The 16,196-nt window shown below is 54.3% G+C and overlaps 2 protein-coding genes across 3 annotated transcripts; one reads left to right on the top strand and one right to left on the bottom strand.

Moving 5' to 3' along the window:
* Nucleotides 1–117: 117 nt before the first annotated feature.
* Ruvbl2 (RuvB like AAA ATPase 2) lies at nt 118–15,468 on the top strand. 2 transcript variants are annotated; one of them, XM_028859151.2, is made up of 15 exons: nt 118–466; nt 5,334–5,388; nt 7,235–7,290; nt 7,610–7,751; nt 8,660–8,789; nt 8,889–8,955; nt 11,772–11,878; nt 12,118–12,211; nt 12,350–12,473; nt 12,740–12,834; nt 12,922–13,040; nt 14,449–14,568; nt 14,870–14,999; nt 15,152–15,266; nt 15,365–15,468. In XM_028859151.2, exons 1-15 carry the CDS (start codon nt 455–457, stop codon nt 15,385–15,387), a joined length of 1,389 nt encoding a protein of 462 aa, XP_028714984.1. In that variant the 5' UTR covers nt 118–454; the 3' UTR covers nt 15,388–15,468. The 2 variants fall into 2 exon arrangements, with proteins under 2 accessions (XP_028714984.1, XP_028714983.1); XM_028859150.2 differs by having other exon boundaries at nt 15,362–15,468.
* Nucleotides 15,469–15,504: 36 nt separating this feature from the next.
* Nucleotides 15,505–16,164, bottom strand: LOC114684635 (lutropin subunit beta). Its single transcript, XM_028859153.2, has 2 exons — nt 15,962–16,164; nt 15,505–15,802 (listed from the first exon to the last, which is right to left on the bottom strand). Exons 1-2 carry the CDS (start codon nt 16,136–16,138, stop codon nt 15,560–15,562), a joined length of 420 nt encoding a protein of 139 aa, XP_028714986.1. The 5' UTR covers nt 16,139–16,164; the 3' UTR covers nt 15,505–15,559.
* Nucleotides 16,165–16,196: the final 32 nt, after the last annotated feature.

The following is a 16,196-nucleotide window of genomic DNA, read 5'->3' as shown; positions in this document are numbered from 1 at the left end:
TGGGATCCAGTTTCTCTGGCCAGACCCTCCCGGGATCTGCAGGGGGCGGGGCTTGTTGCCGCGCAGCATGGAAGCAATTGGCGAATAGAACTATCAGTCTCAGCTGGGGCCCCAATTTGGGGAGGAAGGGCGGATAGAGACGAAAGGGATCGTGGAAGACGTGTGGTTGCTACAAAAAGTGTTCAGAATTTTGCAATCGGTCTTAGCGGTTGGGGGGCGGGGAGGCTGGGTAAAAGAAGGAGGAGCAGGAGACGTCAGGAACCCGCCCAGGACCCAGACACCCGCCCTCCGATGTAGCCTCTGGGGTGGGCGCGGCCTAGTGTACGCCCCCCGGAGAGATTTACATAGTTTATAAACCATAGAGATGCCTGGATGACCGGGGAGCCTAGAGAGAACAAAGGCCGCTCCTAGCCTATTTCCGTTTCCGCTGGGGCATTGGCGGTTGGTGTGCATCATGGCAACTGTGGTAAGTGTTGGATGCATGTGGAGAACTAAGAATAACCTTCGTTATGGAGTCCGAAGGAGGCGGCTGGAGAGGACTCTTGGGTCTGAAGGGAGAGTGATAAGGAGGATGCCTGGCTTTGAAGGAGGAAGGGTGGGGAGGACTCATGAGGGAGGATGCTGAGGAGGATCCTGGGTCTGAGCAAGAGATAAAGAGGGGGACTCAGGTATCTAAGGGAGGAGAGCAGAGGTGGGTGCACGAGTCTGAAGGAAGAGGGCTGAGGAAGTCGCGTGGTCCTCAAGGAGGCTCGGGAGGACACATGGGCAGTGTTGGAGGAGATTATACCAAGGGAGGAGGGCTGGAGCCTGAATCCTGGGTCTGAGAGGACTGTGAGTGAGGCCTGGTCTAGAGGGGGAGGACGGGGTGGGCATCTGGGTCTGAGGGAGGAGGGCCGGAGGAGGCCTGGACTGAAGAGGGTTGACCTGGATCTGAAGGAAGAACCTCTGCGGAAGGAGAAAGCTAGTCGTGGCCTTAAAATCTGATGGAGAAGGCAACTCTATTACACAGGCCGTGGTGGCGCACACCTTAATCCCAGCTCTTGGGAGGCGGGGGCTGGTGGATTTCTCTGAGTTGAGTTCAAGGCCAGCCTGTTCTACAGAGAGAGTTCCAAGACAGTCATGGCTACGCAGAGAAACGCTGTCTTGAAAAACAACAGAAAAGAATCCTAGGTCTGCCAGGCCTACACTGTTAGTCCCAGCACTCAGGAGGCAGAGGCAGACAGATCGCTCAGTTAGAGGACAGCCTGGTGATCTACAGAGCAAGTTCTCTCTCGGACAGCCAGGGATACACAGAGAAACCTTGTCTGGGGGGCGGGGAAAGAATCCTAAGTGTGTTGGAGGAGTCATGTGGATACTCAGGATTTCTCTTTTTCTTTTTACACACACACACACACACACACACACACACACACACACGATACTCAGATTTCTATGAGAATGAGTAAATAAACAAGAGCCTGGGATGGCAGAATCTTGGCTCCTCCCCACATCATGTTCCAGAAACTCCATCACTCTTCCTCTTGATACAGTCTGTGGCCAGTTCCACAGTCTTTTGTCCCAGTGTCTATGAAGATTGTGAGGCTGGCACCCTGAGCCCTGGAGAGAGTAGCCAATATTAACCTGTGCTGTGTACTTGAGAGCATGTGTCACATGGACGGGAAGATGTGTCAGGAACCAAGAGTGTGTCCGAGAGGAAGAGAAACAAAGTGTGGGTTCAGAGCTTGCCGTTTTGTCCAGAGAGTATTTGCATTTTCTGGAATCTCGTACAGGGCACATGTCTGTGTGAACACACAATTATTTGGATGTTAAAATGAGTGAGTAAACCCCAGGAAGTGAGACCACACACACTGGGTCTGGCTTCAGTTCCCCAGACTTCAGGTGAAGAACTCCTGTGGCCTTCTGGTGGCCTCAGTTCCGGTGTTGAGCCCAGTCAAGTTGTAGGAAGGGCAGTGGAGAGTGTTGGTGTTGCCATGGTGAGGAGAAGGAGGAAGAAGATGAGGGAGGTGAGAGAAACATCTGAAGTTCTGTCCTTGGATTGGGCTGTCCCAGTGTGTGTTGTTTTTTAATTCCCTGTTCCCGTATGGTACAGATGCAAGACTGTATTTAGACTCAGGTCAGAGTTCCCGAAGGGGTTCCTGGCAGTCACTTCAAATTTTTTGTTACTTTTTAATATACTTAAGTTTATTATTGTATTGTATGTATTTTATGTATAGGAGCTTGTATATGCATCATGCACTTTCAGTGCCTGTAGAAGGCCAGCAAGGGGTATTGGTTCTCCTGGAACTGGAACTATGGATATGAGCCACCATGTTGGGACCAAACCTGGGTCCTCTGCAAGAGCAGCAAGTGCTCTTAACCACTGAGCCACCTCCCCAGCCCGTTTTCATTTTTCTCTGTATGGGTAGTTTCCTGTGTGTGTGTCTGTACCACATGCATGCCTGGTGCCCACGAAGGACAGAGGAGGGATTGGAGCCACAGATGGTTGCGTACTGCCATGTGGGCGCTGGGAATGAACCTCCCTGGACCCTCTGGAAGAGCAGCCCTGCTCATAACCACTAAGCTATTTCTTCAGCCCCATATTATAGCTGGAAACTGAACCCGGGTCCTCTTCAAGAGGAGTGAATGAACACTCGTAAGCCCTGAGCCATCTCTCCAGCCCCTATTTGGTTTTTCGAGACAGGGTTTCTCTGTGTCTTTGCGCCTTTCCTGGAACTCACTCTGTAGCCCAGGCTGGCCTCAAACTCACAGAGATTTGCCTGCCTCTGCCTCCCGAGTGCTGGGATTAAAGGCGCATGCCGCCACCATCTGGTCTAAATTATATATTTTTATTTATTTTGTGGGCATGTGTATTTGTGTAGGTGACCGCTCACCAGGACTCATGTACACTTGCAGAAGTGGTTTCTCTCAGTCCGCCACGTGGGTCCCAGAAATGGGATTCCAGTGGTGGGGTTTGGAGGCAGCCACCTTTACCTGCTGGTTCCCTCAGAGCTCCCCCCCCCCAGCACAGTGAAGCCTTGGAGGCTTCATTGTCACTCTGACTCTGACTCCTGCGGTGCTTCTGACCTTTGACCTGCCTCCATCCCATGGCCCATGGCCTCAACAGTTTGAAGGATTGCCAGGAACCCCTTGGACAACCTCTGAAGCCTGGTGACAGATCCACAGCCTTCACATTTTGGGGGGTTATGTGTATGTGGGCCTAGACATTTCTTCCTGAGCCCCACGTGGGCACCAGGGAGCCAGCACAGCTGGACCTGAGCCCCGAGGGTGGAGCCAGCGTGAGCGTAGTTGGCACCATAGTGTTAGCCAGGGATTTCCGTGGGCTCTTCCTCAATGTGTGTCTGAAGGCAGGAGTGTACCTGCTGTCCACAGCGATACAGCTGTTGCTGCGTCCTCAGCCTGAACGTCACTCAGTTATCCATCCAGAAAACGCCCTCAGGCTTGCCTACAGGCAAGTCTTGTGGAGGCAGTGTCCTTTCCCTCCTTCCCAGGCTTTCTCTGTGAAACAACCCCAACTGTCCCGGAGCTCGCTCTGTAGCCCAGGCTGGCCTCAGACTCACAGAGATCCGCCTGCCTCTGCTTCCCAGATGCACCACCACCGCCGGGCCCCAGGGAGGCAGTTTCCTAGTTAAGATTATTCTTCCCTAAGGACTCTAGCTTGTGTCAAATTGACATAAAAGTAAAACTGACCATCATAGAAGGGTTTGTTTCCTGGCTCGCAGTTGGAAGGGATTCAGTCCCTGTGACAGTGGGAGCCCGAGGCAGCAGGTCACGTTGCATCCTCAGTCACGAAGTAAAAACGATACGGTTAGGGTGGGTCTTCCCATTTAGCCCAGTCTAGAAACTCCCTCACAGATATGCCCAGAAGTTTGTTTCCATGGTAATTATAAACTCCATCAAGAGGAAACATCACAGGGAAAAAAAAAAAAGATGAAATATCACAGGATGGAACACAGTCCCTCACACAGCATGGAGGAGTTTCTACCCCTGGCCTATACTTTGCTGGGTCTTGAATTTTAAAAGGTGTTTGTTCAGCAGTGGACAGAATTGACCTTGTAGAAGACAAACTTCTCATGAATATCTGTCCGGAGAGTTGGGGTTCTTGGGTGTGGCCTTTGCTTGCTTGCCTTATGAAGGGCCTGTGTGTGTGGAGTAGTCATTTGGGGTCTTGTGCTCCTGGAGTCCCTCCAGCCTACAGAGACAGTCAATTAGAAGGATTGAACAGCAAGAGGCAAGCTGTGAACATTTGTAGAGCATCCTGGAGGTCTGTTCAGGGAGGAGGCATGCTGAGCATTGTGGTTTCCTAGAGTCATCACGATATTTGGAGATGTGCAAAGGTCTACCATCTGGATTTCTCTGTCTCGTTGCACTCTGTAGCTTGGGCTAGCCCCAGATTTAGAGCATTTCTCCTGACTCAGGCTCTTATCAGACACCCCCAGTGTTCCCACACCTCCCTCCCTGAGCCTTTGGCAGCCATTACTCTACTTTCTATTTCTGGACTTATCTCTTTTGGATACTACATATAAGAGTCATTCAACATGCAGGTCTTTAAAATCATGTTTTCTTTTATGTGTATGGCTGTTTTGTCTCCATGTAAGTCTGTGCCTGCAGAGGCCAGCAGAGAATATTGGATCTCCTGGAACTAGAGTTATACACAATTGTGAGACGCCACATGTGTACAGGGGATTTAATCTTGGTCCCCGGAAGAGCAGCCAGGGAGTACTCTTAATTGTTGATCCAACATGGAAGAGCCCACTCAGCCATTCAGTGTTCTTCCCAGGCATATCTGGTATCAGAGCATCACTCCTCCTTTTTATGGCTGAATAATATTTCATAAATGAATAGAACATCTCCTGCTTCTCACTCATTGGTCACCGAGCATATGGATGTGTGTGGCTTTGGCTGTTGTGAACATGGGTGTGCTTGCTTTGTGGAGAATTCCAAGGGCTCAGCCATTCTAGGAGGTCTTTTCTCATGTCTCTTCTCTGAGAGGGGATGGTGTTAGCTGCTGCTTCCAGAGCACAGATGCACAGGAGGCCCTACCTGGTAGGTGTTTGGTGGACAGCACTCTAGCATGTTCAACTGCAAACATGGAGTCCAAGTTATGCCAGAGAGGTGTGGACTGTGCTCTTCGTGGGACATGGACCTAATAGTAACCAGAGCACTGGTCTGAGAGTCTCCTGGGCCTCTCTGTAGTGGGGCTGATCACTGCCATTAGTGACAGCACAGGGGTGGGGTGGGGGTGGGGGTCTGCGCCTGGACTGTTGCCTGCCTGTGAGGGAAGGAATGTAAGGGAGCTCCTGGGAATCTCACACATCCATCCTCCTTACCTGCAGGCAGCCACCACCAAAGTCCCTGAGATCCGGGATGTGACAAGAATCGAGAGGATTGGTAAGTGAGCGGGGTCAGGACCGGGGAGACCACTGCTGCTGAGTGTCCAGACAGGCAGACAAGAAGGACGTGGTGGGGCCCTCATCCCAGGCGATACTGGCTGCCATAGGCCGGATGCTTCCATGAGGTTTCTGGAAGTTCGAGGAACATCTGAGCCATGTCCCTGCACACAGAGCCTGTGGTCAGATGCTTCCTGAGGCTGGACTGGACCTGCCCCGTTCCTGGTGGGTTCAGGCCCCCGCCTGCAGAGCACTCAACAGACGGCCATCCCTATTGAGGTCACCAAATCTCAGAGCAGCTCAGACACAGCTCACCACCTGCAGCAAGCCTGGGGTGCAGGCTGGCGGGGGTCTCTGGGGAGTCCTGCTGGCCTACTTGTTCAGAGGTCACTCATCACCTCTAAGACATAGTAGAGGGCTGTGGACTCATGAGTGGACTCTGAACACCTCGGTTTTCTGACCTGCAAAGTGGAGCGAAGACAATTGCCCCTTGTGAATGTTAAGAGTCACTGAGAGACTGTGGGCAGATGTGGTGGCTGAGGTTCCGGGCATGGGTTCCAGGACGGCCTGGGCAACTTTGTGAGACCCTGTCTCTAAAACTTAAGACAGTGGTTTAAGCATGGGCCATCGATGCTTCCCTGTTTAAAGGGCAGGAGCCTGTTGCAGCTGAAGACCTGGTAGAGACCGCTGCGCGGGTGACGACTGCCCTTGGATGCTCTCTGTTGAGGTTTCGTCCATGTTAGGCAAGCTCTCTACCCCTGAGCTGCTGCATCCTTTAAGTGTTCTTCTTTGTGGGTTTTTGTTTGTTTGTTTGTTTTTAGAGACAGGGTTTCTCTGTGTAGCTTTGCGCCTGTTCTGGATCTCACTCTGTAGCCCGGGCTGGCCTCGAACTCACAGAGATCCGCCTGGCTCTGCCTCCCGAGTGCTGGGATTACAGGCATGCACCGCCACTGCCCGGCTTTGTTTTTTTTTTGAGGCAGGATCTTTCTACTTACTCTCTGTGTAGGCCTGACTGTCCTGAAATCACTCTGTAGACCAGGCTGGCCTTGAACTCACAGAGATCCGCCTGCCTCTGCCTCCAGAGTGTTGGGATTCAAAGTGTGCACCACCACGCCTGGCCTTGTTTTTCTTCTTGAGGCAGTCTCATGTAGACCAGGCTGGCCCTGAACCTACTGTGTAGCTGAGGGTGACTTTGAACATCTGACCTCCTGTCTCTACCTCCTGAGTGTTGGGGTCACAGATGTGTACTGCCATGCCTGGCTGATGAGTTCTACTTTATTGAAATGAAACACCCTCCCATTCCCAATGCTTGAGTGGGACCCAAGGACTCACACAGTTCCAGGGCTTGCCGAATCCCATCTCCACCAGAAGTGACACACTCACTTTCAGGGTGTGGTGGCATAGAGGTGGGTTGTGCCTGGGTCTGGCACCTGTGTTCTTTGGGTTTATTACAGAGCCATCTGGTGCACAGGGGCTCCTGTCCTCACCTCTTCCTGGATGGGGTCTGGGCTGGGGCCTTAAGCTGTCTGTGCCCCATTCCTGTGGGTGGGCCCGGGAATGATGGTCACATGCTCTGGCTTGTCAGGGTGATGTGGAATAAGAGCCCTGAGTACCGAGTACCAGTGTCTTCCCACTCTGGCCCTCACCGTTAGTTCTTGGACCCAGTACCTGGGACCTTGGTAGCATCATTCAGCTCTTGGATGCTGAACACTTAACTGTACATGCTCAGGCCTCTTCCTGGCTTCATTTGACCGAGAGGGCAGCCTGAGCTCTGAGGGAAGCCCCTGACTCAGTCCACACAGCGTGGCCTGGAACCAGCCAGTGATTATTCCCTTCCTCCCACACAGGCGCTCACTCCCACATCCGGGGTCTAGGACTGGATGATGCCTTGGAACCAAGACAGGTAGAGCTATGGGGCTGGGTACGTGGGCTGTTCCTGCCAAGTTGAGCAGGGCTATTCCTGTCTTCAGAACTCTCAAAGAGTCTACACTGAAGCAGTTCAGCCACAGTAATGCACACCTGCAATCCCGGTGCTAGGAGGCAGAGGCAGGCAGATCTCTGTGAGTTCAAGGCCAGCCTGGTCTACAGAGTGAGACCCTGTATCAAAAAAAGAAAGAAAAAGAAAACCTTGTTTTTCCAGCAGGCAAGGTGGGGTGGGAACACAGCGGTGGCTCTGGAGGCCGTCAGTCACTTTCCATGTCCTCTCACCTTCCACTCTACAGGCTTCCCAGGGCATGGTGGGGCAGCTAGCTGCCCGGCGTGCAGCTGGCGTGGTGCTGGAGATGATCCGAGAAGGGAAAATCGCAGGGCGGGCCGTCCTCATTGCTGGCCAGCCAGGCACTGGGAAGACAGCCATCGCCATGGGTAAGCGGCCTCATGGGGCAGACGTTCTCCTCGGGAGTTAGGGACAGGTTAACTGTTTAACAGACAATCATAGAAGCATCAGGAAGTTGTCTGGGGCCACTGAGCAGTTATACGGGGTCCCCTGACTTCTAGCCTCAACATTTTCTACTTCTCTGTTGCTATGTTAGGGTGACCTTGTATTCCAAGAAGGCTGCTGAAGCTCCAGCCTTCCCCACTCTAGTCCAGGCCTCAGGTGTAGCCGCCCTGTGGGGAAGCGTGTGCTTCTGCATTTGTGGTTCTAGCTCACATGCTGCAGAGCAGGCGGCGGCTCTAGCTGTCTTAGGCTTGGCTGTCCTGGAGACCCGCCTGCCTCTGCCTCCAGGGTGCAGGGTGAAGGTGGCTGCCACCACACCAGCATTGTTTGGTAATTTTTAATTTGGATCATTGCTGTCTTCATAAAGTGGGGGTTCTGGGGATAAGGAAGAGGGTGAACACTGGACAGACAGACAGCCTTCTCTGTACTGAGTCCACTAGTGATTGAGGATCCCAGCCGCCTCTCTTCCTTGTGGAACTCTGTCCATCCTTCAGAATCCTCCTCGGGCATCTCTGCCTCTGAGGCTCTCCTGACCCAGCTGTCTTCTCACTCCCACATCTGCTAAGACTGTGGGGCCAGGCACAGAGTCAGGGCTCCATCCAGAATCGGTTCAGAAATAGCACTCACCAAAAGAAGTGGCCATGTCACCGTGCCCTGCAAGGCGGTGTGTGCTAAGGTGGAAGACTGCAGAATGTGGAAACTAAACGGGCTGGTGGGCGGGCAGGGGGTAGAGCACAGATGGTTTTGAGGAGTCAGGAAGAGCATGGCCCACCACCGAGTCAGGGACCCGGGGCCAGGGGCCAGCAGTCACAGCCGCCTGACCGCTGCTCCCCAGGCATGGCCCAGGCGCTGGGTCCCGACACACCGTTCACAGCCATCGCAGGCAGTGAGATCTTTTCTCTGGAGATGAGCAAGACAGAGGCTCTGACTCAAGCCTTCCGCCGTTCCATTGGTGTCCGTATCAAGTGAGTATCCTGTGAGATATCCACTCTGCTTGCCCAAAATCCTGCTCAGGGAATCAGGGTGTTGGGCCAGTCTGACCCAGGCTCTGTTGTCTGTCCCAGGGAGGAGACAGAGATCATTGAAGGAGAGGTAGTGGAGATCCAGATTGACCGGCCAGCCACAGGCACGGTGAGTCTCAGTCTCAACAGTTCCTACATCACCCATATTCATGGCCAGGCCACCTCCAGCCAAAGGGCAGGGTGTCCCAGGGCCGAGGTGGACTTTCTTGTAAAACGAGAAGCTAGCCAAATGAGTGTGTGAGCTGATGAGTTACTGTGGGGACCAAGAACCAGATGTTTCTCTTCCTGCAGAGCTCCTTTGCTCTGAGGCCCACAGGTGACCTACCTCCGCACACTTCCTGCTTCCAACGTCACCCAGATGCGTCTGTCTGTCTGTCTGTCTGGCACTTGGCTTTGTTCTGCCTGGTTATAGGGAGTTTCTGGGATTTTCTGTGCTGGGTCAAACCTAAGGCCCCGTGTGCCCTCGGCAGCTGCCCGGCTGTCTTATTTCCTGCCTTTAAAGTTAATGCACTGTTTGAATTTAGAGAGTAAACAGTCTAATAGGTTCTCCTTCGTCCTGCTTTGCAGTTGGTCTGAAATCGTCTCTAAGGACTGAGGTGAGGTTGCACAGGGCTGATGCATCGAGTCTAGAGGCTCTTGGAACTTCCGTTGCAGGAGTTGCTAGGGTGGGGCCTCCGGTCCGGGCCGTGCGGGGCCCTTCCACGGCCCGCTCAGTAGAAACCAGCCGTTTCAGAGCGAGTGGCTTGGTGGTCATGCAGCCATCACCACCTCTGTCTGGTTCTAGAACTTTCTATTACCCCATGAGAACATACACATGTCTACCAACAGCCCTGACTTCCTCCTACCCCAGCCACGTGATCTCTTCCCGCCTCTGGACCTGCGGGTTCTGGATGCTTTGTATCAGTAGGAGTGTAGGGCAGTGGGTGATCTCCTGGTTTTGAAGTGCTGTGTTGCAGCTGAGCGTGGTGGCGCATGCCTTAATCCCAGCACTCGGGAGGCAGAAGCAGAGGCAGGCCGATCTCTGTGAGTTCGAGGCCAGCCTGGGCTACAGAGCGAGATCCAGAACAGCCAGGGCTATGGAGAGAAACTCTATTTTGATAAATAAATAAATAAACAAACGCTTGCTGCTGGTTCTTCATGTGACGTTTCAGTTTCTATTGGATGCCTGAGGAAAGAAGTGGTCCAGCCCACTGACCTCACCGTGGTCACTTTCCACTCGTGTGTCGTGGGACCCTCCTCTTTTTCGTTGTGTGCGTGCGTGCGTGTGTGTTGTTTTTGAGAAAGGATCTCAATATAGACCAGGCTGGCCTTGAACCCTCAGACCCTCCTGCCTCGAGTGCTGGGATTAAAGATGTGCACCCCACACCCAGCCCTGCGTGTACTTGTGTGTGTGCACACGTGTTCACACATGCAGAGACTAGAGGATGATGTCAGGTGTCCTGCTTTGTCACGCCGCTTTCTTTCTTTGAGACAAGGTCTCTTTCTGACTTAGAACTAGGCTGGCAGCCAGAAAGCTCCTGTGACCCGTTTTTCATCCCCAGCAGCACTGGCCTGCATGTGGCCATGCCTGATTTATTATTATCATATTATATTTTATTTGTTTATTTATTAGCATGGGTACTGGGATCCAAATGCTCTTATCTGCTGAGCCATCTCTCCAGCCCTCTACCCGATTTTTTTTTTTTTTTAAATGCAGGGTCTCATGTAGCCTAGACTTGCCTTGAACTTGTTATATAACTAAAGGTGACTTTGAGTTTCTGATGCCCCACCTTTGAGAGCTAGGCTCCTAGGCCTCACCGTGCCTGGGTTGTGTGGTGCTGGGGAAGGACCTCAGGGTTTTGTGCATATATAGCTATGATTTTTTTCTCTTTCATGACTCAGTGAGTAAGAACATGTATTGCTAATCTGGGACCCAAGTTCAGTTCCCAGCACCCACAGCCACCTGCGACAGCAGTTCTAGAGACCCAATACCTTCTTCTGGCTTTTTGGGCCCCTGCACTCACGTGCACAAATCCTCATATAGACACACATATGCTTGCAATTAAAGAGAATCAAACGTTAAAATATTTATGTACAGATAAGCCCAGGTTCCTCCTTAGTCCGCCTTTAACGGTGCCTCCTACTCTACAGGGGCCAGAAACAGGTAGTTGATTCCCTGAACCAGGCCTGAGTAGTATAAAGCATGCTTATGTCCTGAGGAGAATGTGGGTTGTTTGTTTGGTTAATTTTTCAAGACAGGGTTTCTCTGTGTAGCTCTGGCTGTTCTGGAACTCCCTCTGTAGACCAGGCTGGCCTCGAACTCAGAGATCCGCCTGCCTCTGCCTCAGAGTGCGGAGATTAAAGGGGTGTGCCACCTCCCAGCAGGATTTTTTTTTAATTAACCTTTTATAAAAGGTTTTGTTTTCTTTTGGTTTTGCATTTATTTAGTGTGTGTAGAGGTCAGAGGATAAATTGTGGGAGTAGTTCTTCTACCATGCGGGTTCCAAGGTCATTAAGATTGGTTTAAAGCCCTGCCCACCGAGCCGTGTGCTGGCCCGTTTCAGTTGTCTTCGCTTTGTAATCAACAAAAATGCTTGTTTTCTGCTGTGGTTAAAATGTTGGGGAGGCTGAGGCAGGAGGTCTTGTGATACTTTGTCTCAGAAACATAAGAATAGGGCTGAGGATGCGCAGCTCAGTAGTAGAGGGTCTGGGGCCAGGGCTTAGTGCCCTTCATTGGGGCACGGAGAGCCATGCCAGCACTTGGCACTTCCCCCCACTCTTAGGGCTCACAGTGATGCAGCAGCACACATTGGGGGTACAGTTTGGTACCCAGGTAGCCACCTTCCAAGGCTATCCCCTCCACGAGCTTCCTGTGCCATGGCAATTTTGAAGCTGTGGCCACAAAGGGATGAGGTTCTTTAAGCATTTCCTGGTGTGTCCCCTCAGGGGTCCAAGGTGGGCAAACTGACCCTCAAGACCACAGAGATGGAGACCATCTACGATCTGGGCACCAAGATGATCGAGTCTCTGACCAAGGACAAGGTCCAGGCTGGGTGAGCCACTGGGGCCATGAAGATGGCTGGGGCAGTGAGAGAGTCTTCTTATTCTGTTTTGTTTTCCAAGACAGGGTTTCTCTGTGTAGCCCTGGCTGTCCTGGAATTCCCCTTGTAGACCAGGCTGGTCTCGAACTCACAGAGATCCGCCTGCCTCAGCCTCTGCCTCCCGAGTGCTGGGATTAAAGGCGTGCGCCCCCACCACCTGGGCCTCTCACTCTTTGCTATTGCTCCTGCAGGGATGTGATCACTATTGACAAGGCCACCGGCAAGATTTCCAAGCTGGGCCGCTCTTTCACAAGAGCTCGCGACTATGACGCCATGGGCTCCCAGGTACTGGCTGACCCCTCACCTGGCACTGGGACATCTCTATATCTTGTCACATCAGGGGTCTGGATGCTATGGTATCTCCCGGTGTGGGGCCCCGGGGCCTGTGCCCTGCTGCCCTCACCCCTGCCCTCGGCCCTCTAGACTAAGTTCGTGCAGTGCCCAGACGGGGAGCTGCAGAAACGCAAGGAGGTGGTGCACACCGTGTCCCTCCACGAGATTGACGTCATCAACTCTCGGACTCAGGGCTTTCTGGCCCTTTTCTCAGGTCAGCTTTCTCCTCTCCTGGCACAGCACCTCCTCGGTCTTTCTTCCCAGACCTCCTGTTTGCCTTCTGTGCTCCATTTGGGTTTATCACTCCCTGCGTTGTCCTGAGTCCCTCCTCAGGTCCCTCCTCTGTCTTGTGTGGGGTGTTCCAGGGTCCTGGGCCTGCTGCACTACAGCCCTCCTCCGTGGCATTTGTCTTCCTCTGTCTTTGCCCACCCCTGGTCCTGGACACAGTCTCTAGTCCACTGATGCCCCCGTCTCCCGCAGGAGACACAGGGGAGATCAAGTCCGAAGTCCGAGAACAGATCAATGCCAAGGTGGCTGAGTGGAGGGAGGAAGGCAAGGCGGAGATCATCCCTGGGGTGAGTGCCTAGAACTGGGGGGGCAGCTATGACCTGGGGAAAGAAAGGGGTGGAGGTGAGCTTGATCTGTGCCCCGACGGCTTCCAGGTGCTGTTCATCGACGAGGTCCACATGCTGGACATTGAGAGTTTCTCTTTCCTCAACCGGGCCCTGGAGAGTGACATGGCCCCTGTCCTCATCATGGCCACCAACCGAGGCATCACCCGGTGAGGAGCTGTCGAGGTTTCTGGGTGAAGAGGGACTCTGGACCGGGGGTTGATGGTAGCCTGTGGGTAAATGGACTGTCTGCTGAGTGCCATGGTTGGGACCCTAGCACCTCCTCTCCGAGCTTGCCTTCGCCGTTGTCCCCACAGTCCTGGGCAGATAGAAAATCTGTCCCACGTGCAGTTCAGAACTGTTGGTCAAGGCACCCAAAGAGGCTGGGCACAGGAGCGTCTATTAGACATGTTACAAACTGCTGTGGTAGTCAGGTCACTCAGACCCAGATACTTTGACCTCAAGATACTGTGGCGCGTCCACTCCAGCAGCAGTCCTAGCACTGTGGAGGCTGAGCATGGGCTACATGAGACCCTTTTCTCAAAGAAAACAGGTCTGAAGCCATGGTTCCCAGGTTAAGAGTACATAGTGCTCTTGCAGAGGACCTGGGTTTGGGGAGCCAGGAGGGACAGGGCTCGGCGGCCAGTCTCCCTCTGGTGGTGGCTCATGAGCTTCATCAAGCACATCAGCCTGTCTCATGTTTTTACCATGGCATCCCCTCCCCCATTATGTGGCAGGGGGGGTGTGCAAGTGTGATTGAGGAGTGTGCCCAGTCCATAACAGTAGGTCAGATTCCCTGCAGCTGGACTTACAAGCAGTTATGAGCTACCCAGTGTGGGTACTGGGAGCCCACCTGAGGCTTCTGCAAGAGCGGTGTGTGTTCTTAACCATCTCCTCAACCCCTTTTCTGATTTACTTTTGTGTGTGTCTGTGTATACGCTCACAGGCATGTGGTACCCACGATGCCACAAGAGTGCGTCATATCCCCTGGCACTGGAGTTAGAGGTGGCTGTGAGGATGCAGAGGGCAGACAGCACTAGAGGCTGTGGCCCGGCAACCTCACCGGCTCTGCTCTTCCTTCTCCCCATTCCGTCTCCCTCTTCACAGTAGGCAGCAGACTCGTCGACTTGCCCAAGGCCATAGGTTTAGGGTGGCAGGGTGCAGGAGGGGCAGCTGTAGACCAGGGCACCGAGGGCAGCCAGTTGTGAGGTCCGCACTGGCTGAGCGAGGTCCTGCTCCCAATCGCTTTGTCCTCTGATGTCCCCTGCCGTCCCCAGTCAGTGTGCCAGCTTTCCCCGGGCCCGGAGAGTGCGTGAGTGGGAGGTTGGAGTCTGGCAGCTGGAGATCAGCATCCTAGCTGTGGCTAAACTGCCTGTGACTGGAGCAGATTGCTGTGGGTCCCACTGCCCACCAAGAATTCCCTGGGCAGCAGGGAACAGGCAGCCGCTAGCCTGCTGGGGAGGCCGGTGCCTACAGGTGATAAGAGTGCTCATGCAGTTAGTTACTTAGCTCTCGGGTGGGTGTGATGGCCAGCACGGTTTCCCGGAACACCCATTAACAGTCCTTCCTGACCCCTAGGATCCGAGGCACCAGCTACCAGAGCCCCCATGGCATCCCCATTGACCTGCTAGACCGCCTGCTCATTGTGTCAACATCCCCCTACAGTGAGAAGGACACCAAGCAGATTCTGCGCATCCGGTGGGGCACCCCTGGCCCCTTTATGGGGGACACGGAGATTGGATGGGAGGGATTCCCCCAGACTTCTGTATCTGGGAAGACCAGTGTGGCATCCTACCCATGGGGAGAGCTGGGGGGCGGGGGCGGGAGACCCCCCCTGTGCCTGCAGAGCTTTTTAACCTCCTTATCTGTGGTTCTGCGACGTGTCGTGTGTGTGTGTGTGTGTGTGTGTGTGTGTGTGTGTGTGTGTGTGTGTGCACGCTCTGAGGGGATGGGTGGGCTGCTGTGCTGTTCTGCCTGGCTGAGGCCTGCCTCCCCACAGCTGTGAGGAGGAGGATGTGGAGATGAGTGAGGATGCCTACACAGTGCTGACCCGCATTGGCCTGGAGACCTCCCTGCGCTACGCCATCCAGCTTATCACAGCGGCCAGCCTGGTGTGCCGGAAACGAAAGGTGAGCCATCAAGTTAGCCTGGAGGGCCGAAGGGACGGCACATGGGCATTCAGTGGGAACCGAGAACCACAGTGATCTTAGAGAAGAAAACTGGGGTGGGGGTCGGACCCATGACCTCATGCTGACACAAGCTGAGTCCCACCTGTCCCTAGGGCACAGAGGTGCAGGTGGACGACATCAAACGTGTATACTCCCTCTTCCTGGACGAGTCCCGCTCCACACAGTACATGAAGGAATACCAAGATGCCTTCCTCTTCAATGAGCTCAGTGAGTATCCCAGCCACCCAGGCTGCTGCCACTGTGGGAGAGGGCTCCATGGGAGCGCCCTGGACCTCACTCACGCCTGGCTCCCCTCTCCACAGAAGGCGACACAATGGACACCTCCTGAGCTGACCTCCACTCAGCCCTCCCCCCTTGTTGTCTACAAGTTCTGACACTGTGACTTTGTATAAAATGGTTGGAAACTGGAGCCCGGCTGTGTTCCTCAGCCCACAGGACACCCCAGTGCAGTTGTAAAGTAGCCTTTATTGGGAGGGGCAGGTGGAAGACCTGCCAGCTCCTCAGAGGAAGAGGAGGCCGGGGAGGTGGGGGAGGTCGCAGGCCAGCGGTTGAGCCCTGGGACCCCCGCAGTCAGAGCTGCTGAGCCGGCAGGGCCCGCAGCGGCAGCTGAGGGCCACGGGGAAGGAGACCATGGGGTCCACACCAGGGGGGCAGCCAGGGAGGCGGACAGACGCGAAGCGCAGCTCACGGTAGGTGCACACAGGCTGGGGCACAGGCGGCAAGGCAGCCGGCAGTACTCGAACCTGGGGCCCAGGGAGAAAAACAGTGCTGAATGCTCCGGCACCCTGGCTCTGCGCTGAATATCCGCCCGGTCCTCCCAACCCCCGCAGGAGCTATGGCCCCTGCCCGGGTGCCGCCTGTCGTGAGTCTGGCCGAGGCCCCGGCCCACGTGGTGAGCTCACCGTGCTGGGACAGTAGCCGGCACAGACGCTGGTGGTGAAGGTGATACAGACTGGGCAGGCCTCGTTCTCTGCAGCCAGGGTCGCGTTGACAGGCCGGCACAGTGGCCGCAGGGGGCCCCTGGAGGCCCCTACCACACTTGGGCTCAGCAACAGCCACAGTAGCAGCCCCTGGGACATAGCCAGTGTCTCAGCCTAGCCCTGGACTTTCATCCCGGGCTCTGGACCCACTCAGTAT

The sequence above is a fragment of the Peromyscus leucopus genome, chromosome 1, assembly GCF_004664715.2.
Source record: "Peromyscus leucopus breed LL Stock chromosome 1, UCI_PerLeu_2.1, whole genome shotgun sequence".
NCBI classification, from domain to species: domain Eukaryota; kingdom Metazoa; phylum Chordata; class Mammalia; order Rodentia; family Cricetidae; genus Peromyscus; species Peromyscus leucopus.
The sequence above is the reverse complement of the archived record's forward strand: the minus strand, read 5'-3'. Positions and strand labels throughout refer to the sequence as shown.

Coding starts and splice junctions, on each gene's coding strand:
- Ruvbl2 (XM_028859150.2), top strand. Junction 7,752..8,659: donor GAAGACAGCCATCGCCATGG/GTAAGCGGCCTC, acceptor GCTGCTCCCCAG/GCATGGCCCAGGCGCTGGGT. Junction 12,835..12,921: donor AGGCGGAGATCATCCCTGGG/GTGAGTGCCTAG, acceptor GACGGCTTCCAG/GTGCTGTTCATCGACGAGGT.
- LOC114684635 (XM_028859153.2), bottom strand. CDS start 16,138: ATGTCCCAGGGGCTGCTACTGTGGCTGTTGCTGAGCCCAAGTGTGGTA. Junction 15,803..15,961: donor CCGGCTACTGTCCCAGCACG/GTGAGCTCACCA, acceptor CCTGGGCCCCAG/GTTCGAGTACTGCCGGCTGC.